General features: G+C 37.1%; 1 protein-coding gene across 5 annotated transcripts in view; it reads left to right on the forward strand.

Moving 5' to 3' along the window:
- Nucleotides 1-9,279: 9,279 nt before the first annotated feature.
- Nucleotides 9,280-19,131, forward strand: part of LOC140153069 (delta(14)-sterol reductase TM7SF2-like) — a 67,776-nt gene continuing 57,924 nt past the window's right edge. For 3 of the 5 annotated variants that reach the window (XM_072175670.1, XM_072175671.1, XM_072175675.1), the window contains exon 1: nt 9,308-9,418. Coding sequence is in view for 2 of the 5 variants with exons in the window: in XM_072175673.1 (XP_072031774.1) it covers nt 13,824-13,985; nt 15,357-15,620; nt 17,630-17,753; nt 18,746-18,942 (747 nt within the window). In the remaining 3 variants the exon portion in view is untranslated. Of the gene's footprint in view, nt 9,419-13,425; nt 13,561-13,816; nt 13,986-15,356; nt 15,621-17,629; nt 17,754-18,745; nt 18,943-19,131 lie in introns of those variants that run through there. The other 2 variants (XM_072175673.1, XM_072175674.1) reach the window with 2 other exon arrangements.

Raw genomic sequence — 19,131 nt, forward strand, 5'->3', positions numbered from 1 at the left:
GCCCCCCATTTTGCATCAGGCCCCCCTAAGAAGTGTTTGTGAACGGTCCCTAAATTCTTGCCAATCACTTTACATGCACGTCGGAAGTTACACACTAGTGCATGGTGCTGGTAAGTGTTATATAAGACATTATTACCATGCACATGATGCTGTAGGACTAAGTCTCATTCCATTCCATGTACAGTATGTGTGCACAATTTAGTCCAGAGGGCAGTACAATGGTGTACACAGCAAAACTCTGACAACAAGTAAGTTTTTGTCAAAGTACTTGTATTTTTTAACTCAATTTACAATTTGTATTTTTAGCATGATCAGAAAAAATACACCTTTTCTTGAATCTCAGTGTTTCTCAACCCTTGTTTACCGTATTGCTCCTAATAAGCGCCTATGGGCTGTGACATTTCATGAAGGGTGGACGTTTAATAGGGATCAATATTTTGTGTCCGTTTTTGCATTAAATGACCAAAATAACGCCACCTCCCCCGGTTTTAGGTGTGTCCGTTTACAGGAGGAATGGCTTATCATCATGAGAAATGAATTTCCTATATAATATCCAGTGAGACCTAGGAGTGATTTAACATTCTTTTCATGCATATTTGCACTTAATAATTGTAAATTTTATTGCTTTTTAAATTTTCATTTTGGAAAATTTGGGGGGCATTTAATAAAGACTGGGCGCTTATTAGGAACAATACGGTAATTGTTTTCAGCTTTTGCACAGATTAGAAACAGTTTTAACCATTACAAAATAATAATAATAATAATACAAACATGCAAATTTGATGGAAAGTGTGGGTCCATATAGAGCAACCAATTTTAGTTTATATCTAGTTTAAACATGAATCATGTCAGGGTATATCAAGACAGATACAACTATGTTTGCCAATTTGCATTTTTATCTGGGGACACCCATTTCAGAGGTGACACATCATATGTTGAGCTGTTGAGGCCCCTTTCCAGAAACAGTCTTCCAAAGATCGCATATATTGTTTTATGAATGCCAGCATCTTCTCAGGCTAATTTCACTTTGGATCCAACAACCAAGTGCTTCCGATACCTACCTTACTGGTTTACTTTTCAATAACAATAACAAAGTAATTTACAGCATTAGTAGGCCTATATATTAGTACAGTAGTACTAAAATAATCAGACCAGTGCTTTCCCTGGGGGTACTTTCACTTTGTCAAAATAGGCAACACTAGTGCTCAACATAAGCCAAAATTGGAACTCCAATTGACAACTGAGTGTACAATGTTACACTGGTCCACATTAATGTGACTCTTTGTAAGACGACTCTCAAATCAACAGCTGGTAATATCATGGATGATGTTGTTCAAGTCAGCATTGAGTTCATCTTGTTGACTTTGGTGACCTGTGGGCCTGCAGAGTGGTGTACAGGTTTTGGTCTGAGGCTGCCTTATTATTAAGGGAAACATGGAGAGCACAAAATCTTACTTCCACACTCAATGAACTCTTAAAAGACTGGAAGTTCAGCTTTTACCCAAAGACCTTGCCAAAAAAACCAATTTTTTTACAATTTGTTCTCACTGATGAATGCTGTGTTTTCAGCCTCACATCATATCCATTGGGCCATCGGGGAAAATGCCCTTCCTGGTCAGAACTCTCCACACACCTGTGACCCCCCCCCCATTTCAAACATTTCAACTTTTTGCGGCAAATTTGCACAAAATTGGTTGATTTTCCCCCCTGAAATTCACTTTTCCCCCTCCCCTGAAAAACTGCCATTGTCCATTTCAAATAGAAGTGCCCCTTCTCCCTCACACTCCCAAACCTGGGGCTTTTGTGCTTGGCAATGTTTTAAAATAGTTGACAAAAATATCAAATATCCATCCAACCTGCAACCAGGGATGAAAACAAGCACGGACATAATTTCCTGAAACAGCTTTAACATTTCCTGAAAAAGCATATTTTCCCAATACTTTGTACAGGGAAGATCCAAGCAAAATTTCCTGAAATCAGGAAATTTCCTGAAGATTTACATCACTGTGCAACACATACGATGTATTGTTGGTCGAAGCAACAAAAAAATGTAGTTCACAGCATCTTGCGAATGGTAGTGAGCTTTAGCAAAAATTGCATTGTTCAATTCATAGCGAGAGGTGTAGAAGAATTCAAATATCACATATATATTTTGTAGGTCCTGTGGTTCTTGAGTTATGTTGTAAAGAGGGCTGAAACAACAACACTTTTGTAAAACGTACATAACTCATTAACAACAATAAATTAAGTAAGTTTTCAAAGTATAGGATTTGTAGAATGAACTTTTGCAAAACATCAAGGTGTTATTTTTCAATAAAATATTGATCTAGATAGTTGTTTTTCTTTTGGTTGCTTCGACCAACAACACCTCGTCTACCCTTAATGCAATGTTTGATGACAACACTGGACTAAACTGCCACAGTGATTGAGACTATATAGCAACAGGTTATAAATAACAGCAGTTTCATAGTTTGTTCAATGTAATATGTTGGGTACAAAGGTCAAATTTAAGTTTCAAGTAGCCTACAATACATCATACAATAAACAAGAGATTTTTAGATAATTAATTATGTTCATTGTAATAAAGTCAGGAGAATTAGAGCTTAAAGATGAATTGTTGTAAATTTTCCATGACATTGACAAAGGTGTTTGTTGAATCCAGTCCACACAAGTATCTGGATGTGTCAGGGATGCAACTCATGCAAGTGGTCTGAAGCGATTTGCAGTACTTAAAAGCCTGAAAAAGCACACAAATTTAAGCTATAAAGCCTCAAAATGGGCTGAAAAAATAAAAGTGTGGAAATTTAGAGAAACAAAAAGAAGGAAATAGGCCCCATGTCACATTTACATCAGTCTATAATATCGAATTGAATAATTCAAATTAAACAATTCATTGAGTGGCCATGGGCAGCGCCATTAGACATGTTACAAGATTACCAAGTGACAGGAGCTGGACCGTACACACACAAAAGAATAGGCACTTTTTTGATAATTTTCATCAAGGTTACTCAAAAATACAGCAGAGGTCTCTGCCTTTTTAATCATGTTATAAAAATCTTAATTTCAAAAATATTTACAGATGGAAATAAAAATCCATCGACAGATAGTCTTGTTATGCTCTCATAAACTTAGAAAAAAATCTGAAAAATCCAAAATATTGGTCTTAAAATTGGCCAAGGTTACGCTGTCCCATTCAAAAGCACAGGAAGACCACCCACAGCATTGAGGTCACCTTTCTAGACTTCCTGTCTACTGGCAGTAATGGCTACTAGTCGGTATTATACAAATATTAACTGTCTATGAGTGTGATGGTCGAAATATAATCACAAGGTGAAAGATGGATTGTTCCATTCCATGGAACAATACATCTTTCACCAAGTGATTATATTTAAAACCATTACACAAATTTAAAGACAGTTAATATTTGTTTTATATCACTCATGCATAAATTCTATTACTAAAATACTATACATTTTTTCATCAACATAACACCATGTTTTGCTGTGATATACTTCACATTTTGGGGTCCACCCCATAACTAAATCAGCGAGTCCAAGAGTCAGCGCACGGCTTGGCGCAGGCGCACTTCAGCAGAGCACTATGATGGTAAAGACTATCACACAGAGTGGGGGATGGTAAAAATGATAAATGGTAATCAACCAATGAACTGTCTAGAATTTATGAATGAGTGATATAATATAGACTGTTACATGGGAAAACACGGTAAATCGCCCAAAACCGACAATTGCTTGAAATTACCAGAAATTATGCTAAATTGTGACCGATCATTATGAATCGTGTTACATTTTGATAAATCATAGCAAATTTTACAAAATTGTTTCAAATTTTGGTCAAACGGCTAAAATCGCCAAAAATCACCAAAATATCTGCTAAGAAAGCAAAATAGCGATAAATTTAGCAAAAATAATGTGTGATTTATCGTGTTTTCCCATGTGACGTGGGGCTTGGAAATCAGGCAGCTGCCTGAAAACTGACATATCCCTGGTGACTGGTGTCCTATAACAAGTTTAAGGGTTCAGAGAGTCACATATCAAAAATGGTACACTGGATGCCCAAGCATGGGAGGCGGAAACCTGGAAGACCTGCTCTGACCTATACTGACATTCTGGAAGATGACACTGGACTGGAGGCAGCAGACTTCAGGACAGCAATGGAGGACAGAAAGTTGTGGAAAGCCATCCCAGTTCAAAGACACCACTCGAATTAAGCAAGTACGTAAACAAGAGTCACATAGCTAGGACACCCAAAATTATAAAAGGTGTCCCTGTATACTTATACGTGAGTAGTACCCCCTTGAGCCCCTCAAGTGCTAAGGCCAAGTAACAAAAATAACATGTATATTGTCCGGACTTTTAAAAAAAATCGACGAGGGAGGTCCTTATTATTTGTTATTGTGTTATTTTTTTACCATTCATTTCTGTGTAAAATTGCAATTGCAAGGTGTTTGTCAACACATCATAACATCGGGGAGGCCCCCTTATATTTTTGTTATTTCCCCAAAGCCCTACCCCTAGCTTGAAGAAAGTGTTTGCAATGTGTTTAGAGGCTGTGCAATAATTATCAGCGGTAAAATTTCCAAATGGCTCGCCAAAATTGCTTGCCCCCCCTCGTCCGGCCAAAAATTGCTTGCCCCCCCCCTCTCGGCCCGCCAAAAATTATTTGCCCCCCTTGAACATACCAAATTTTTGGGATCCCAAATTCCCAACTTTAAATGATCTAGATATATGTTTGCATGAAAGAAGCGTGCAGGAAAATTTGCATATTTAAGCGTTTCCGCACCGTTTTCCTAAGCCTTTTATTAATGCGTGAATGCGTGCTAAAAGTCGCTTGCCCCCCCCCTCTCGGCTTGCCAAAATTGCTTGCCCCCCTTTTGGCTCACCAAAATGTCTTGCCCCCAATTTTACCCTCCCCCAGGGCTCATAATTATTGCACAGCCCCTTATAAATGATAACCAAGAACTTCTTAACATGTCTTTTCATCACAACAATTTTAGAAATAAAGTAAGGAAGCAAATAGGAAAAATAACAAAAATATTTCAAAATCTCCAAAAATCGGTGAGGGCGGGAACGATATACATATTTATTATTTTACTTGGCCTAATAATAACACGTAATAACGGAGGGCGAGTTAAGCGCAGCGGTAGTTCCCTCGCTTTGCACCACTGAGGTCCGGGTTCAAGCCCGGCGCGCCCAAGGACTCATGTACACTTGGTTTATCCCGATTCCATGCTCGCTCTCGCAGGTTTTCTCCGGGATCTCCGGTTTCCTCCTGTATCGCAAAAATCGGTGATTAGTTGTAGCTAGTTGTTTGGTTATCAAAAACTTCCTTCACCCAATGGAATTTGGGAGCTGCACAGATAATTGGTGGATGTTACAATCTAAATGCGGATAGGTGTGCGCTTGCTCGGCAGCAACCTAGTTGATGCGATCTGATTGTGATGATTCACCATTGCAGCGAAATTACAGCGCTTTGAGTCCTCTAAGATCTGGAGAAAGGCGCTTTATAAATCCAAAATTTATTATTATTTATTAATACAATAAAGATTACTCAAAATGAATATGGAATTATAGCTGCAGTGCTGTGTGATAGAAGACACATACCTTCACATGTTTCTCAGCCAGATTATCTTCAGTTCCATCTTCAAATTTGACTTTGTAGCTATCTTCATATTCTCCTATCGCTGTCACAACAGCTGGGAACCAAAGGGCACTTCCAATCCATTTGGCCAGAACCTTTTCTCCTACCTGTAATCCTTTCATGGTGCACCTGAAGCTGAATGAAACAAAGAAAACAAACAATCTAAGAAATATCTAGTCATTTAGTCTACAACAAAGGGGAATACAGGCTTTGAGTTTTGAGGAGTGCGATCACACTCCTCCACAATCCTTAAATGATCATAAGGATTGAGTGCGATTTATCACACTCCTTTTAAAATCTCTAAGCTTACATCACAAAAGCGTAATCATTCAATAGCATTTATCACATTCCTCAAATAATGACAGCTCATTGCATTACGTGAGATTTACTACCTAAAAAGCGTGAGATTATATATATTATAATATACTACCTTGTCCTTGGCGTGAGACTGTGAGAAAGTGACCAAATGTGTGAGACTCACGGCCAATGCGTGAGAGTTGACAGCCCTGCTCTGCAGTACGGTCGAATAGCCTTTACATGTATATCAAGCCTTGAAATAAGAAGACTGGAACCAGGAGCAATTTGTTTTGAACATTGCTCCTGGTTCACTGGGATTTTACAAGAACCAGGAGCAATTTCTGAAGAAACAGGAGCAATTTTCAATATTAAATCCTTTTCTGCATAATATATACAATACAGCATACCAGCACGACTGCATCAAGTGCAGAACTGTAACAGGAGCAATTTATTTTATAAAATTGCTCCTGGTTCATGTGAATTTTACAAGGACCAGGAGCAATTGATGGCTTTACGAGGGTTAATTTGCTCCCCGCGCCCACTTATTTCAAGGCTTGCTTTATATGTTGGACAGATAGTATCAGTTTGTGAATGAGGACAACGTATAAGTAGGGATAACCATCAACATTTCATGTTGCCCCTATTGCTACAAAAAATTGTTTTCTGGATAGAACTCATCAATAGAAGTATTTTGGTGGTTAAATGGTCAAAATCGGTAAAAACTTTTCAATTATGAATTTTCAAAGTTTCCCATTCTGACCGGTCATTGGAGCGAAATAAAATGACAAGGTCCAAAAATATCAATTGGGAGCAAAATTGGCATTTACATATATTTACCTTTATATATTAATTTATTTTAACATATATATGCAAACATGAAACAAGCATATTGTGATAGTATCAAAGGGGTTTCTTATGAAATGGCACTTTACTAGTCAATGGCATAAATTATTTTTTTTTCAAACCGAGGCATTGAAATCATGCATTTAGAGAACATTTGCAAAAATCATCCAAGATGGCCGATATGGCACAAAATCAAAATTGCACAAAGTCCAGGTAAACCTTTTTTTTTTCACAACCAAAAATTTCGATGTTATTGGGTTTAATATGACCAATTAGTAGGTGTATGCAAATTAAATCTTAAGTGTCATTGAAGGTCATTGACTCATTCACAACAATAGAGGTTATCCACTTCACTCATCATGCTCATGTGTGACTTCTAACAAAAGCAGCTGGTTCCTGTAGTATTCCTCATTCAAAACAATTCAATACATGACCTCGGAGTTACCTGCATGACTTTCGCGGGCTATTTTGAAACAGTTATGGTTGCACATTCAGGTACTTCTTTTGAAAGTTCTAAACAAGGTTTAGCCAGCAGCAAGTTGTAGATGATATGGGCCTAAATATAAGAAAACGTTTAGGGTTGAAATCAGGTGAAAAATACATCAAATGAGCACGAAACTTCACATTTATGTTCAGAAAGGTGTCTTCGAAAAGGAGTATGGAAATTCCAAAGGGAAGCTGGTGATTTAATTTGTAACTCGAGATCTACTTGTTCAATATTTTAACCTTTGTACAGAGGGTATGATAGAGGTATTACTGGCAACTCTGTCAAATTTCAGCTCAGTAGGCCACGTTTTCACCTGAAATTATTGACATGAATATTTTGTGCCATTCTTGAGCAGTGCTGAACTCAGCCACTGGCAATTACCGTGAAGCGCACTGTGGCGATGGACCAATTTTGACTCGCACTTACAGGAAAATTAAATAAGTTATGTTGCTGATGTAATTTGCAAGATAGTTACAAAATATGATTGGCATTAACTTCCCCAATTTTTACAGAAAAATATTGAAAAATAAAAGAATGAGATCAATTTAGAAATGTCTGTGCAAGCAGTGCACAGTTAAGCTCCCTGCATGTCTATGGGAGTGTTCTAATCAAGTTGATGGTTCATGGTCATCCCTAGTATACCTTGTAAGTTGTACTATTAAAGGTCAGGTCTATTGCAAAAACAAGTTTATCTCTATTTGAAGAGAATATTTATTAATACAAGTTGACACTTGTTGCAATTTTTTATGCGTATTTCTCCTGAAAAAGGAGAAATTGCGTGGAAAGTTCAGCCCCGTACGTGTTCTTCCCCCGTTTGAAGCGTACGCGTTCTCCCCCCGTTTGGCTGATGACGTAGGTAAATGAAGCGGACACTATACCATATGTTTTCATCATACAATAACAATCACTTTGACAAGTTTGACATTAGCAACAATGAGTTGTACTTACCATAACAATGCTGCATAACAATATGCACATTATTGTTCTCATTTCGCAACAAAGCGCCACACAGTATTGTTACTATGCGTTTGCTTTGTAATATTTCATCCAACTGAAACTATAATAGCAACCAGTGTATGAGTTTGTGGACTTAACACGATGCTAGTCTCAGATGAAATTCTAAGCTCAAATTATTTATTTATTTTTTAGGCTTAATATTTCTCATGATATTGATATATATACATGTACATGTCATATGAATTGTAATATCACAATTAACGGCTGATTTTATCCATATTAAGAAACCATTAAATTTGTAATACTTTTTAGAGTTTTTTTTCTTGTGAACAACAACAGTATACGTTCTGTCCATTGAGCAAATGTGAGAGCGTTTATAGTCCCTCGAAGCAGGCACATCTCATTTCCTGACGTCACCGTTTTTCTATAGGCCAAATCTGTCTCGTTCGAAGGGACTAGGAACTCACTGCTTAAGTTACGTCTTATTTTCTCAAAAAATGAGTCATTTTCATGGTCCTTATAATATTAGCTTGCCAATGACATGATGTTGTTTTTGCAATAGACCTGCCGTTTAAAAGGAGCAAGGGCAGGCTGCACACTGATTTGTTCAGTGGCAGTGCAGTGCCAGTGCACATTTTGGTGCAGTCTAGTATTTATCATCATGACATTTATTAAAGAAGTTTAGAATTATAACTTACAGCAATACCTGATGTTGATGACCTTGTCTAGTCTGGCTGCAGACAGTTGTGATGCTGATGCATGTGTCCAAACTTCCAAAGACAGATTATCAAAACATCAAAGTTGTATTGTACATTCGTTGATCTCCATGCATTTATGTGACCCTGCTGCTGCTGTTTATGTTTACCGATTTACAGCATGTCCAAAATTATAAAGCGTGAAACACACGGTAAAAACGATACACGTATGTCAAGATAAAGAGACTGTGGTTTGTACAAGAGATGGGTAAGGCCCCTAAAACTGACCAATCAGAAGTCTTATATTTGACCTCTGAAAATTCTAATCCAATCAGCGATCATTTCATTCATGACGCGGCTGACACAAATTTTTTGCCGTTACGAAGCCTTTGTTTGTATGTGTTTTGTCAACTTCCTGATCGATTTCACTACGCCGTAGTAATTTACGGTTTAAATATTGCTGTAGGTTCTGAATTCAACGGTCAGTATTATTACAGATTTCTTATATATATTGGGATCATTCTTCACAAAGTAGAGTAGATATAAGTAAATTCGTTGAAAGTTTTCTGACAATCTGAAAAAGAGTATGTTTTCATAAGCTTACCTATCACTCGATTCATGCACTGCAAATTACCGTGACTGAACTGTGCGGGCAAGACCCAAGACGGCCGTAGCTTCCAACCGGGCCAGGCCAAACCGCGCAGGTGTCAATACAGAGTGGGTGAAGGTTCCAGAGCTAGTGTATTAATTCTGCATTCATATGATTAATCATGTAATTCAGTATGAAAATACTAGATACAGTAAATCATGAAAATGGCTGCTGACAAATTTTGGTATTCCGTTCGTATTGTATTCATGAATTGGCTTTCGTACTTGTCTTGACTTCTTCACTTCGGAAGCATCGTGAGCGTTGTAACTCATGAACTTCCAACATGATACTGCAGCTCTCATTTGGCTAGCTCGTTCACGTAGCGGTTCCGTTGTCCCACTGGCCTACTACACGTAGATTGCATGGCGATCGGAGTGTTATCGTCAGAGCACCTCGGACTAAACGTAGATTGCATGGCCATCGGAGTGTTAACGTCAGAGCACCTCGGACTATCATTTGGCATGTTGGCCAAGAATATGCACAGCACAGGGGCATGATGAGGGAGTAATTACATGGATGGGAGAGCAGAATAATTTAAAATAAATGTCACACTCACACAGCCTACATTTGAAACTTCGGTGGTCTTTTCCTTTCGTAAATTCAGACCACCGCACCAGCCAGAGCTTGAAAAAATGTTCCCGGGAAGCAAGCTGAATTTCCCACAATTTATAGCATGTTTTTATCATGTACCGTACATACAAAAAGACACAATTTCCCTCCAAATACCAGAATTTCCCTCCAAACACCATCTTTTCCTGGGAATGAGCTTCCCAAATTGAAATTCCTCACTTTTTCGAGCCATGCAGACCACCCTCACTATATATGGACTACATTTTTAATAGCATCAATCAAGGCAAGGTTTACTGAACATTACTTTTGCATCAACTCAGGTTAAACAGGCATGCAGGTGCCAAACACTTTGCAATGTTTGCATTTGAAGTTCAAGGTTTATTGGAAGGAGGGCAGGGCTTTGATAAATGTGGGAAATTATGGGGTAAATAAAAGAATTTGTAGAACTAGAATAAGGGAAATTTCTCATGAATACAATAACGCTCTTTTCAAACATACATACAAGTACTAATCTTACAGATATGAGTGATCAGCATGATATAGGCCTACACCAGGCACAAAAAGAAACTCGTCAGTTATATTCATCCTTGCTGTTCAATAACTTGACAATTTGGATTATTCTGAAATATACAGTTTGTTAATTGGACTTTTCTTTCTCATTTGACACCCTGTTCGTGAACATTGAGCAACAATTCGTCGTCCGTATTCCATAGTGGCGTATAGTGGGGCGCCGCGAATAAACAACTTTTCGAGAAAATCGGGTTTGAAGAAATGCCAATTTAAAATCGAGTTGTGTAAATCAGACATTCATTATATTTTGTAAATGATGTGAAATTTCTGTAGTAAACTAACTATATTTTATTGTTATATATTTTCAAAAGAAATAAATACATACTTTTGCTGGCAAACTGACAATAAAACTATACGTCACTATGGAAAAGCGAACAAAACGCAATACCCTAACCTTACGTTAACCAGACGCCACCTCGGTCGCCATGTAATCCCTATGGCGTTACTTTTTCGTCGTTCAGTATTCCATAGTGGCGTATAGGTCCGATACGCTGCTGTCACGCCACTATGACATACGATGTTTTTCATTTTTGCCGATATTTCATAATTATAAAATGTGTATAAAAAGTGTTGTATGGTCGACACGCCACTATGGAATACTTGAAAAATGTCACTTTGTAACTATACATACATTTAATTAATTAATTACTTATTAATTAGCTAATTATGACTGATGAGACTTAGAAAAATGAAAGAGAACATCATTAAAACATATGTGCCAATTTTCAAAAAAAATGACCAAAAATCACTATACGCCACTATGGAATACAGCCGACGAATTGACCAAGATATGCGCCTCCAAACTCTCAAACCCCAAAATGAAAAGTTGCAATTTTAACGATTCAATTGTGCCTTTAACACTGTGTGATTTATTGATTGGCCCGTGGTGCTTGTGTGCAATACAACGATGCGTTCCCATTGAAAATCGTTGAAAATGCAACTTTTGATTTTGGTGTTTGAGGCTTTGGAGGCGCATATCTTGGTCAATTCTTGCTCAATGTTCACGAACAGGGTGTCAAATGCGAAAGAAAAGTCCAATTAACAAAATGTATATTTCAGAATAATCCAAAATTATCAAGTTATTGAACAGCAAGGATGAATATAACTGACGAGTTTCTTTTTGTGCCTGGTGTAGTTCAATGCATAGGTATCGCGTGAACACTGCAGTGTTTGAAAAGAGCGCTATTGTATTCAATCTATGATTGTAGACACAGGTGATGGGTGCAACCTGCTTGTAGTTTAGGGCGATATAGTCAAAATTGATACAATTAGTTGTTTTATTTTATACCCACATCATAGCTTATGCACTAACTAATATTCATTGAAAATTTAGAGTGATTCTATCAAGTAGTTTTAAAGTTACAGCCAAAAGATTAAAAGCAGATGTTAATTTTTGCGATTGCCTCAGACAATCCCCGAAATATGTCCTTGGAACGCTTTAGGCATCTTGAATCAAAAGTGTATTTTTAATGTGGATAAAAATGTTCAATATTTGGAATTAGAAGAAAGCTGGGCCATCAATTAACACTTTTCCTTCCCCACCCCCATCATTCAATGTTGCGACACTTTGGAGACACGCTGAACACATTTGCACGTTTAAACATTGCACGGGGGAGTGGGGGGACTTATTTTCCCCTAAAGACGCTTTAGTGTTCCAAGACATATTTCAGGGATTGTAGTTCCAGTTTTGAACTTGATGCAGTAGCAGGACTAGTAGTAGTGCTGGTATGCTGTCATATATTGTATCTACAGAACAGGATTTACTTTTTCAAAATTGCCCCTGAAGAAACAAGGGTAATGTTAAAAAACAAGTTGCTCCTGGTCCCAGTCTGATATTTCAAGGCTTGATGGTACAACAACATCCAACATTTTAGTAAACAGGTTAAAAAATGACAAATTTCTAGAGATGTCTTTTTTAAACTAAATTTTTGATGTTGATACATTAGAAAATAAAGGAAGAAAATTTCACAGATTTATAGTATGCTGCGCACAATGCCTAGACGTTGATCCACAAGCCCAGTCTCAGCACACTTTACAGGTTGTCACTAAGTTCACTAACCACTATGGCCCCTAATCATTCCATATGTGACCTTCCACCACGAAGTGGTAGTAAAATCGGCCCTAGGTCATTTTCTGTTTATTGCCAATTTTGAACAAGTGCACATGCAGCTTTAAAATGACACCTCATCCAGCTTCATCGGACATCTGGAAGTGAAGTTATGGTTCATCAAAGGTCAAATTCCTAATATATTTTACATAGAAATCCATATACTGTTTTTGATTGTATCTCAAAATGGAATATGCCGACTTTACGACCAGTTTGTGGTGGATGGGCACATATTTTGACAACTCTGGGACCACTGTATTGTAATTTTGCTCTGGTGTACAAGAACGTAATTCAAATCTAACAATATTCTTGCTAAACAAATTATCTGCATGAAATGTTATATGTAGCCAAGGTTTCCAGCATAACAATCTCAACCTTTTTGAGAAAGGTGGCTGTGAATCACAAAATGGCCCTTTATAACAATACCGTAATATTACAGTCAAATAGAATACTAACTAGCTGACCCGCTGGCGCTGATCTCCTTTTTTGTGAATAACATGATACTTCCAGACTCTAATCTGTGTCAATTGATGCATAATCCATCTTGTTTTCAAGTATTATCTGGTAATTACGGGTTTTAGAACTAACCAGTGGCACTTTTGATTGGTCTCGACCAACTGGGATATTCGTTGAAACAAATTCATCGCACAAATCGCGTATGCAATTATTCAAGATTCATGGCTCTGTGTGTGTTTTGATATTTTCAACTGGAGCAAACAATATGAAGGTTAGCACTTAGTTACTTGATTTGTTATCATCATCATTTAGGCTACTTTATAGCATGCACATAGTAATTTAAAATCTTTCAACATAATGTATCAACATTCATATCAACTTCATTTATTTATTCTAATCGGTGACTAACAAAAATAAGCTTAAAATGTAGTATTAGATAAATTTATGAAAATTGAAATTAATTTGAAACGAAAGAAAAGTGTATCTCATATTACTACAATTCATTTTCCACTTCATGGTTCTTTCAGGTCCACCATGGTGAAAGGAGTAAAGGCAGGAGAAAAGGTAATGGCCAAATGGCCTGGAAGTGCCCTTTGGTTTCCAGCTGTTGTCCTGTCGATAGGAGATGATGGAGAAAGCTACGAAGTCAGATTTGAAGACGGAACTGAGGATGATCTGAGTGAAAGACATGTGCAGGTATGTGTTCTTGAAAATTCATGTGCTTGATAAATTGATATAAATTTAATTAATCTTTTCTTGTTTTCACAAATTTCAGTAAACCAATTTGAAATTAAATTTGATGCAAGTTTTCCACATCTTTGTGGAGTTCCGGAAATTTGGTGATAACATGATTAACTACCATAGCAATAGATAACAATTTTTGAATATATCGTCCTACACTACAATGTTCATAAGGTACTTATGGATTGAACCATAGATGTCAAAGAACAGGGATAAAGACCTATATCGTAATTCTAATTCTATAGAATATTCATATCATGCTGATCACTTGCACATGTAACATTTGAAAAGAGCGGTATTGTATTCAATCTATGATTGCAGACATAAAGTTAATTTCTTTAAACTTCCGTGGTCCGAGCTGTGCGACAAGCGACTACGAGCGTACACACAGAAAAAATAAGCAATCACGCTGATTGGCTGATCAACGCACTTGACAACAAGTCGGTTGACCATTGGTTGTCTGTTCAGCGCGTAGTAGGCGACCTTGTCACTTTTACGCGATCGCAATTCACCAGCGCGTACCCCGACCACGGAAGTTTAAAAAAAACAACTTTACACAGACCTGTGCAGAGTTCAACCTGCTTGTGGTGCGGGCGATATATTCAAAAATGATATTCATCTTACATCTTGCTCCTGATTACATCAGCACATGGCAAATTTGAAATTAAGATTTATACAATGCAAGTTTTCTACAAAGTTTGCTTTTTCAGGAAATTTAACAATTTATTTTCATTCCTGTAATAAGATTAATGTTGTGTATTACCAGCAGTAATGAATTGTGATTTGATTTGATTGTTTGTATTCTAATGGTGTAATCTACATTTCTACATAACATAATTCTCAACAAAGTTGCATTACTGAAAGCAATATAAAGCACGTAGCTCAATATGGTTGTCCCCTGGAGTGATTTTTTGGACAAGAGAGGATAAGTGATTATTTGAACACTGCTTGTTCCTAATTTGTACAGTATTTTGACGGTTACATGACCAAATATGGAAAATATAATAATATTATTATTTTATCATGTAGTGAATGAATGAAATGGATTCAAACTTGCTGAGGTATATGAGGTATAACTTAAGGTATTACTTTATACTGTTGTATAGTTGAATATTTTAACTAAAATTTATGACTTTCAATTTCAAAAAAGAAAAAACGGGAGTGCAAAACTGTAATCACTGTTATTGATTATGAATTGTCTTACACACAATCACATCACTCACCATTGAACAGCACACTATAAAATTTTCCAAGCATTGACTTGATTCGTTAGATCAATTTGTGTGTAACATTGATGATTGATCTTGTCTTCTTTTTCTATCACAGAAAGAAACTAATTTTAGACGATCAAGGTCAAGGTCACCAGCACGTAAATCGCCATCTCGTAGAAGGTCGCGATCACCTGCACGTAAGGCGTCGCCCTCTAGAAAGAAAGCTGAATCACCGTCACGTAAATCATCCGCTTCACCATCACGTAAATCAGCTGCTTCACCGTCGCGAAAATCACGCAAAAGAAGCCCAGTAAGGAAAGTGGCCCCTGTAGCAGAGAAGACACCAACAAGACCAGTAGCAGAGAAACGAGTCACAAGGGTACGTTTTCCAATGAACAAGTGAATGTCAGTATTTTAAGGTTAAATACAATTGATTTTCAAGGCTTGATTCCAGAGGGGCGTAAGTTAATAATGGAAACAGCCATGCAGAAAAGAATGAACTCATGCGTACAATAGTGTATCAATCTGAACTAGGGCCACGGACAAACCGCGGCTCGTGAGTCATCCTATATGTTGCAGGGATAGGGAAGGGGCGACCATGATAGGACCATATAGGCTGATGGGGGGGTTGTGGGCAGCCGTTTTGGCAATTTTCCTTTGGATTTTCTAAATTTTCAATTTTTAAAATTATCCTGGATGATATCTGTCGTGAAATAAATCAATGCTTCTATAGGTTATAATAGGCCTAGTATGCCTATTTATACCCTGATTATGCAATATATAGGCCTACAACAATAACTACAACAACAGTAACAAAACCAACAACCAATATTTTGTTAATCTAATTTGCAAAAATATATTCATAGGCCGCGCCTATTAGACTAGCATAGCTTAAAAATTCCTGAATTATAATGAAAAAAAAACGGGCAAAAACAATCAATCGCTGCAGTCAGAAAGAAAGAAACGAACAAGAAAAAAGAAAAAAAAGTGAGAGAAAAATAAAATAAAATAGATAGAATGGACCACATAGGGACGCGAACACGTACCAAAGTTTTCCAGCTCAAAACTATAGTATTATATAGTCGAACGTGAGTTCGGCGCGCTAACCGATTGAGCTACTTAGCGACCTGTGAAATCGATTGATCTCAAACTGACTATTATGACTGATTATGGAATAGTGCATACCAGGCTCTTATGGTAAACAATCTCATCACCGCTGTACATGTCGGAGGTATCGATGGTGAAAAACCTCGATTTTTGCAAAAGTAGCTTAAATTTGGAGTGAAATTCAAATGGTATAGGAATTGACATACTTTTGAGAAATAATGTAGGCAGTTAGAAATCAAAATTAACGTTCCACAATCCAGATATCGATAATATAACATAACAGTGTTTTGTGGTACAAGATTCTCGAAAATTGGTCCCAAAAACGGGCTAATAAAATTTAATCGGTACTGTATTTGGTTCTTCCCCATGGCAACATTATTTCTTTGGTCGATTAGTAGTACAATACAAAAATGGAGAAAACAATCACTCGGCGTGGTTTTATACGGAGCGAATATTTGAAAAAAACTGCATGGAACGTGTTTTTGATCTTGTGAACATGGTGGGTAAAAATGATTTAAACGAAGGATTTTCAAACGGATTCTAAAAATTTGTATAAACACACAAAAATAATGTTAAGATACATCCATGCACCAACATTTGACTCACTGCGATATTTGATTGCTGAGAAAACGCGGTTTTAGAGAACAACTTTATACGTCTTTTATACGTTTTTTATACGTTTCTTCGTGTAACCTTAAGGTGTTGCAGGGAAAAAATTAACCAACAGCAAATGCTGCCCATCAGCCTGTGCCCCATTTGCTTGCCATGCCGATTGCTGCCCTCAAAATGACCCCATGCCAACGGCATACCTAAAGTCTCTTTGCCGACGGTGCCCTTAGCTCTATTTTACTCAAATTAGGCGACATTTCATCGTAATTACCTAACCTCGTAGTCCTACATTTTAGATAGTAAACAATGCAGACAACCATGACAACAAGTCCAGCGTGATCTCTTTAAACCACAACTAAGTAAGTGTAAGTGTGATAGCACATTGTTTCCCAATCTGTGTCATTGTATTTCAACCAAAACTGCCTTGCCCCTTTTTTTTTTTTTTGTGTGATGTGAAAATTACAAAGAAAACATAAAAGTGGAATATAAAAGTTCAATATTTCATCTTTTTATGCAATGGTAGTACATGTATTTTTTAAATGATGTTTATATTGATACTGTAGAGCTACAAGTGTATTGTGTTAGTGGAACCTGTGCCTCTTATTCCAATTTTCATTTCTTAAAATTTGTTTTTAAAGAAATAATTTTTATTTACTAATGCTTCCTCTACAGACTGAAAGTCATTACAGCACACGATCAGCAGTACAGTTAGGTGCTCAAACCCTGGAATCACCAGTCAATCTCAAATCAGGAAGAGTACCCAAAACCAGACAATATGAGTTTGGCGGGCCAGTTGGTAAGTCATTTGGTTGTTTTGGTTCACCAGCACATGAAGAATTCAGATCCAAATAGGCCATTTTCAAACCAATTGCGTAAGGCCACTAACATCTGCCCTATATAGTTTGATCAGCTCGTAATCGGCGGGCCTTATCTCCCCGAGGATGAATATCAATATATTTTATTACAAGAATTGTTTTGTGACATCTTGCCAAAAGCATCCCAAATTATCAATTCAAGTCCTATACTTTGTCTAATTTCTTTCACAAGCACAATATATACCTACTTTTGGGCGTAGTGGTAAAAGCCTAACAATTCCCTCCGATTACAAGCTGATCAAACTAAAGCTAGCTATATAATTGACACTGTATTTTCAAAAATCCAATGTATTTTTTTTTAACTGATCAAAAACAGCACATAATATCAAAGAATATAATTTTAATTTGCCTATACTCAAAATTGACAAAATGGATATTGGATCGCTTTTCTGAACTCTTCACATTGAGATACCAGTATGTTTAAATGGCAAATTGATTTATAAAATCATTTTTCCAGCTAAACATGTGTTCGCTTTTTTCAAACTTTGGAAGTTGTCAAGTTACAAAATTTGAACAGAACCAGTGTTCGATTTACCTGGTGTAGCAGAGCAAAACGCTCCCCATTTTGTTCAACCTGCTACACAAATATCAGCTTGTATACATGTAGCACTTTTCTTACAGTGTAAAAATGCTAATATCATTTTAGAATGTCGCCTGTGTTAGAAATAGTGTTTTCGCTAAAAATTGCTATGCATATTTCTCAAAGTAAATCTAACCCTGAACAGAATCACATCTTCCAAACTAAGGTATTTTCGAATGTGAACTCAGTCATGTAGTCTGATTTCATCAGAGCATCAGTAATGATGTGAAAGAATTTTTGGGTCCATTTTCAGTGCATAGATGTGGAAGTAAAAAGTTGAGTTTGTTGTTAGCAAGCCCTTAATAAATTTTCTTTTTCTCCATGTATCTACAGGAGCTTTCCTCATGATGATTGGATTTCCCATCTTTTCATTTTACCTGTACTTTGCCTGTAATGAGAAAAAGTGCCAGTTCGCCTACCCAACAATCATCTCTCTAAACTGGCGCGATTATTACGACTGCACTGCCTATGAGATTGTCTTGGGATGGTTGGTCTACCAGGCAGTTATGTCTTTGTTACCTGTGGGAAGGGTAAGTTCTTATTGGATGGGGCAGCACATGACTTCCATGGCTGGTGTACCACCAAAATTACCATATTTTTAACCCCTAAACTAAACATATCGCTGCAGGTCTAACATTGGAGTTATGAGAAAAATATGAGCTATCACCTGATACCAAAATCTGCATTTTGATGGGATAAAGTGGGGGAGAGTGATGCTG

This window comes from Amphiura filiformis, chromosome 5, assembly GCF_039555335.1.
Source record: "Amphiura filiformis chromosome 5, Afil_fr2py, whole genome shotgun sequence".
Lineage (NCBI taxonomy): Eukaryota > Metazoa > Echinodermata > Ophiuroidea > Amphilepidida > Amphiuridae > Amphiura > Amphiura filiformis.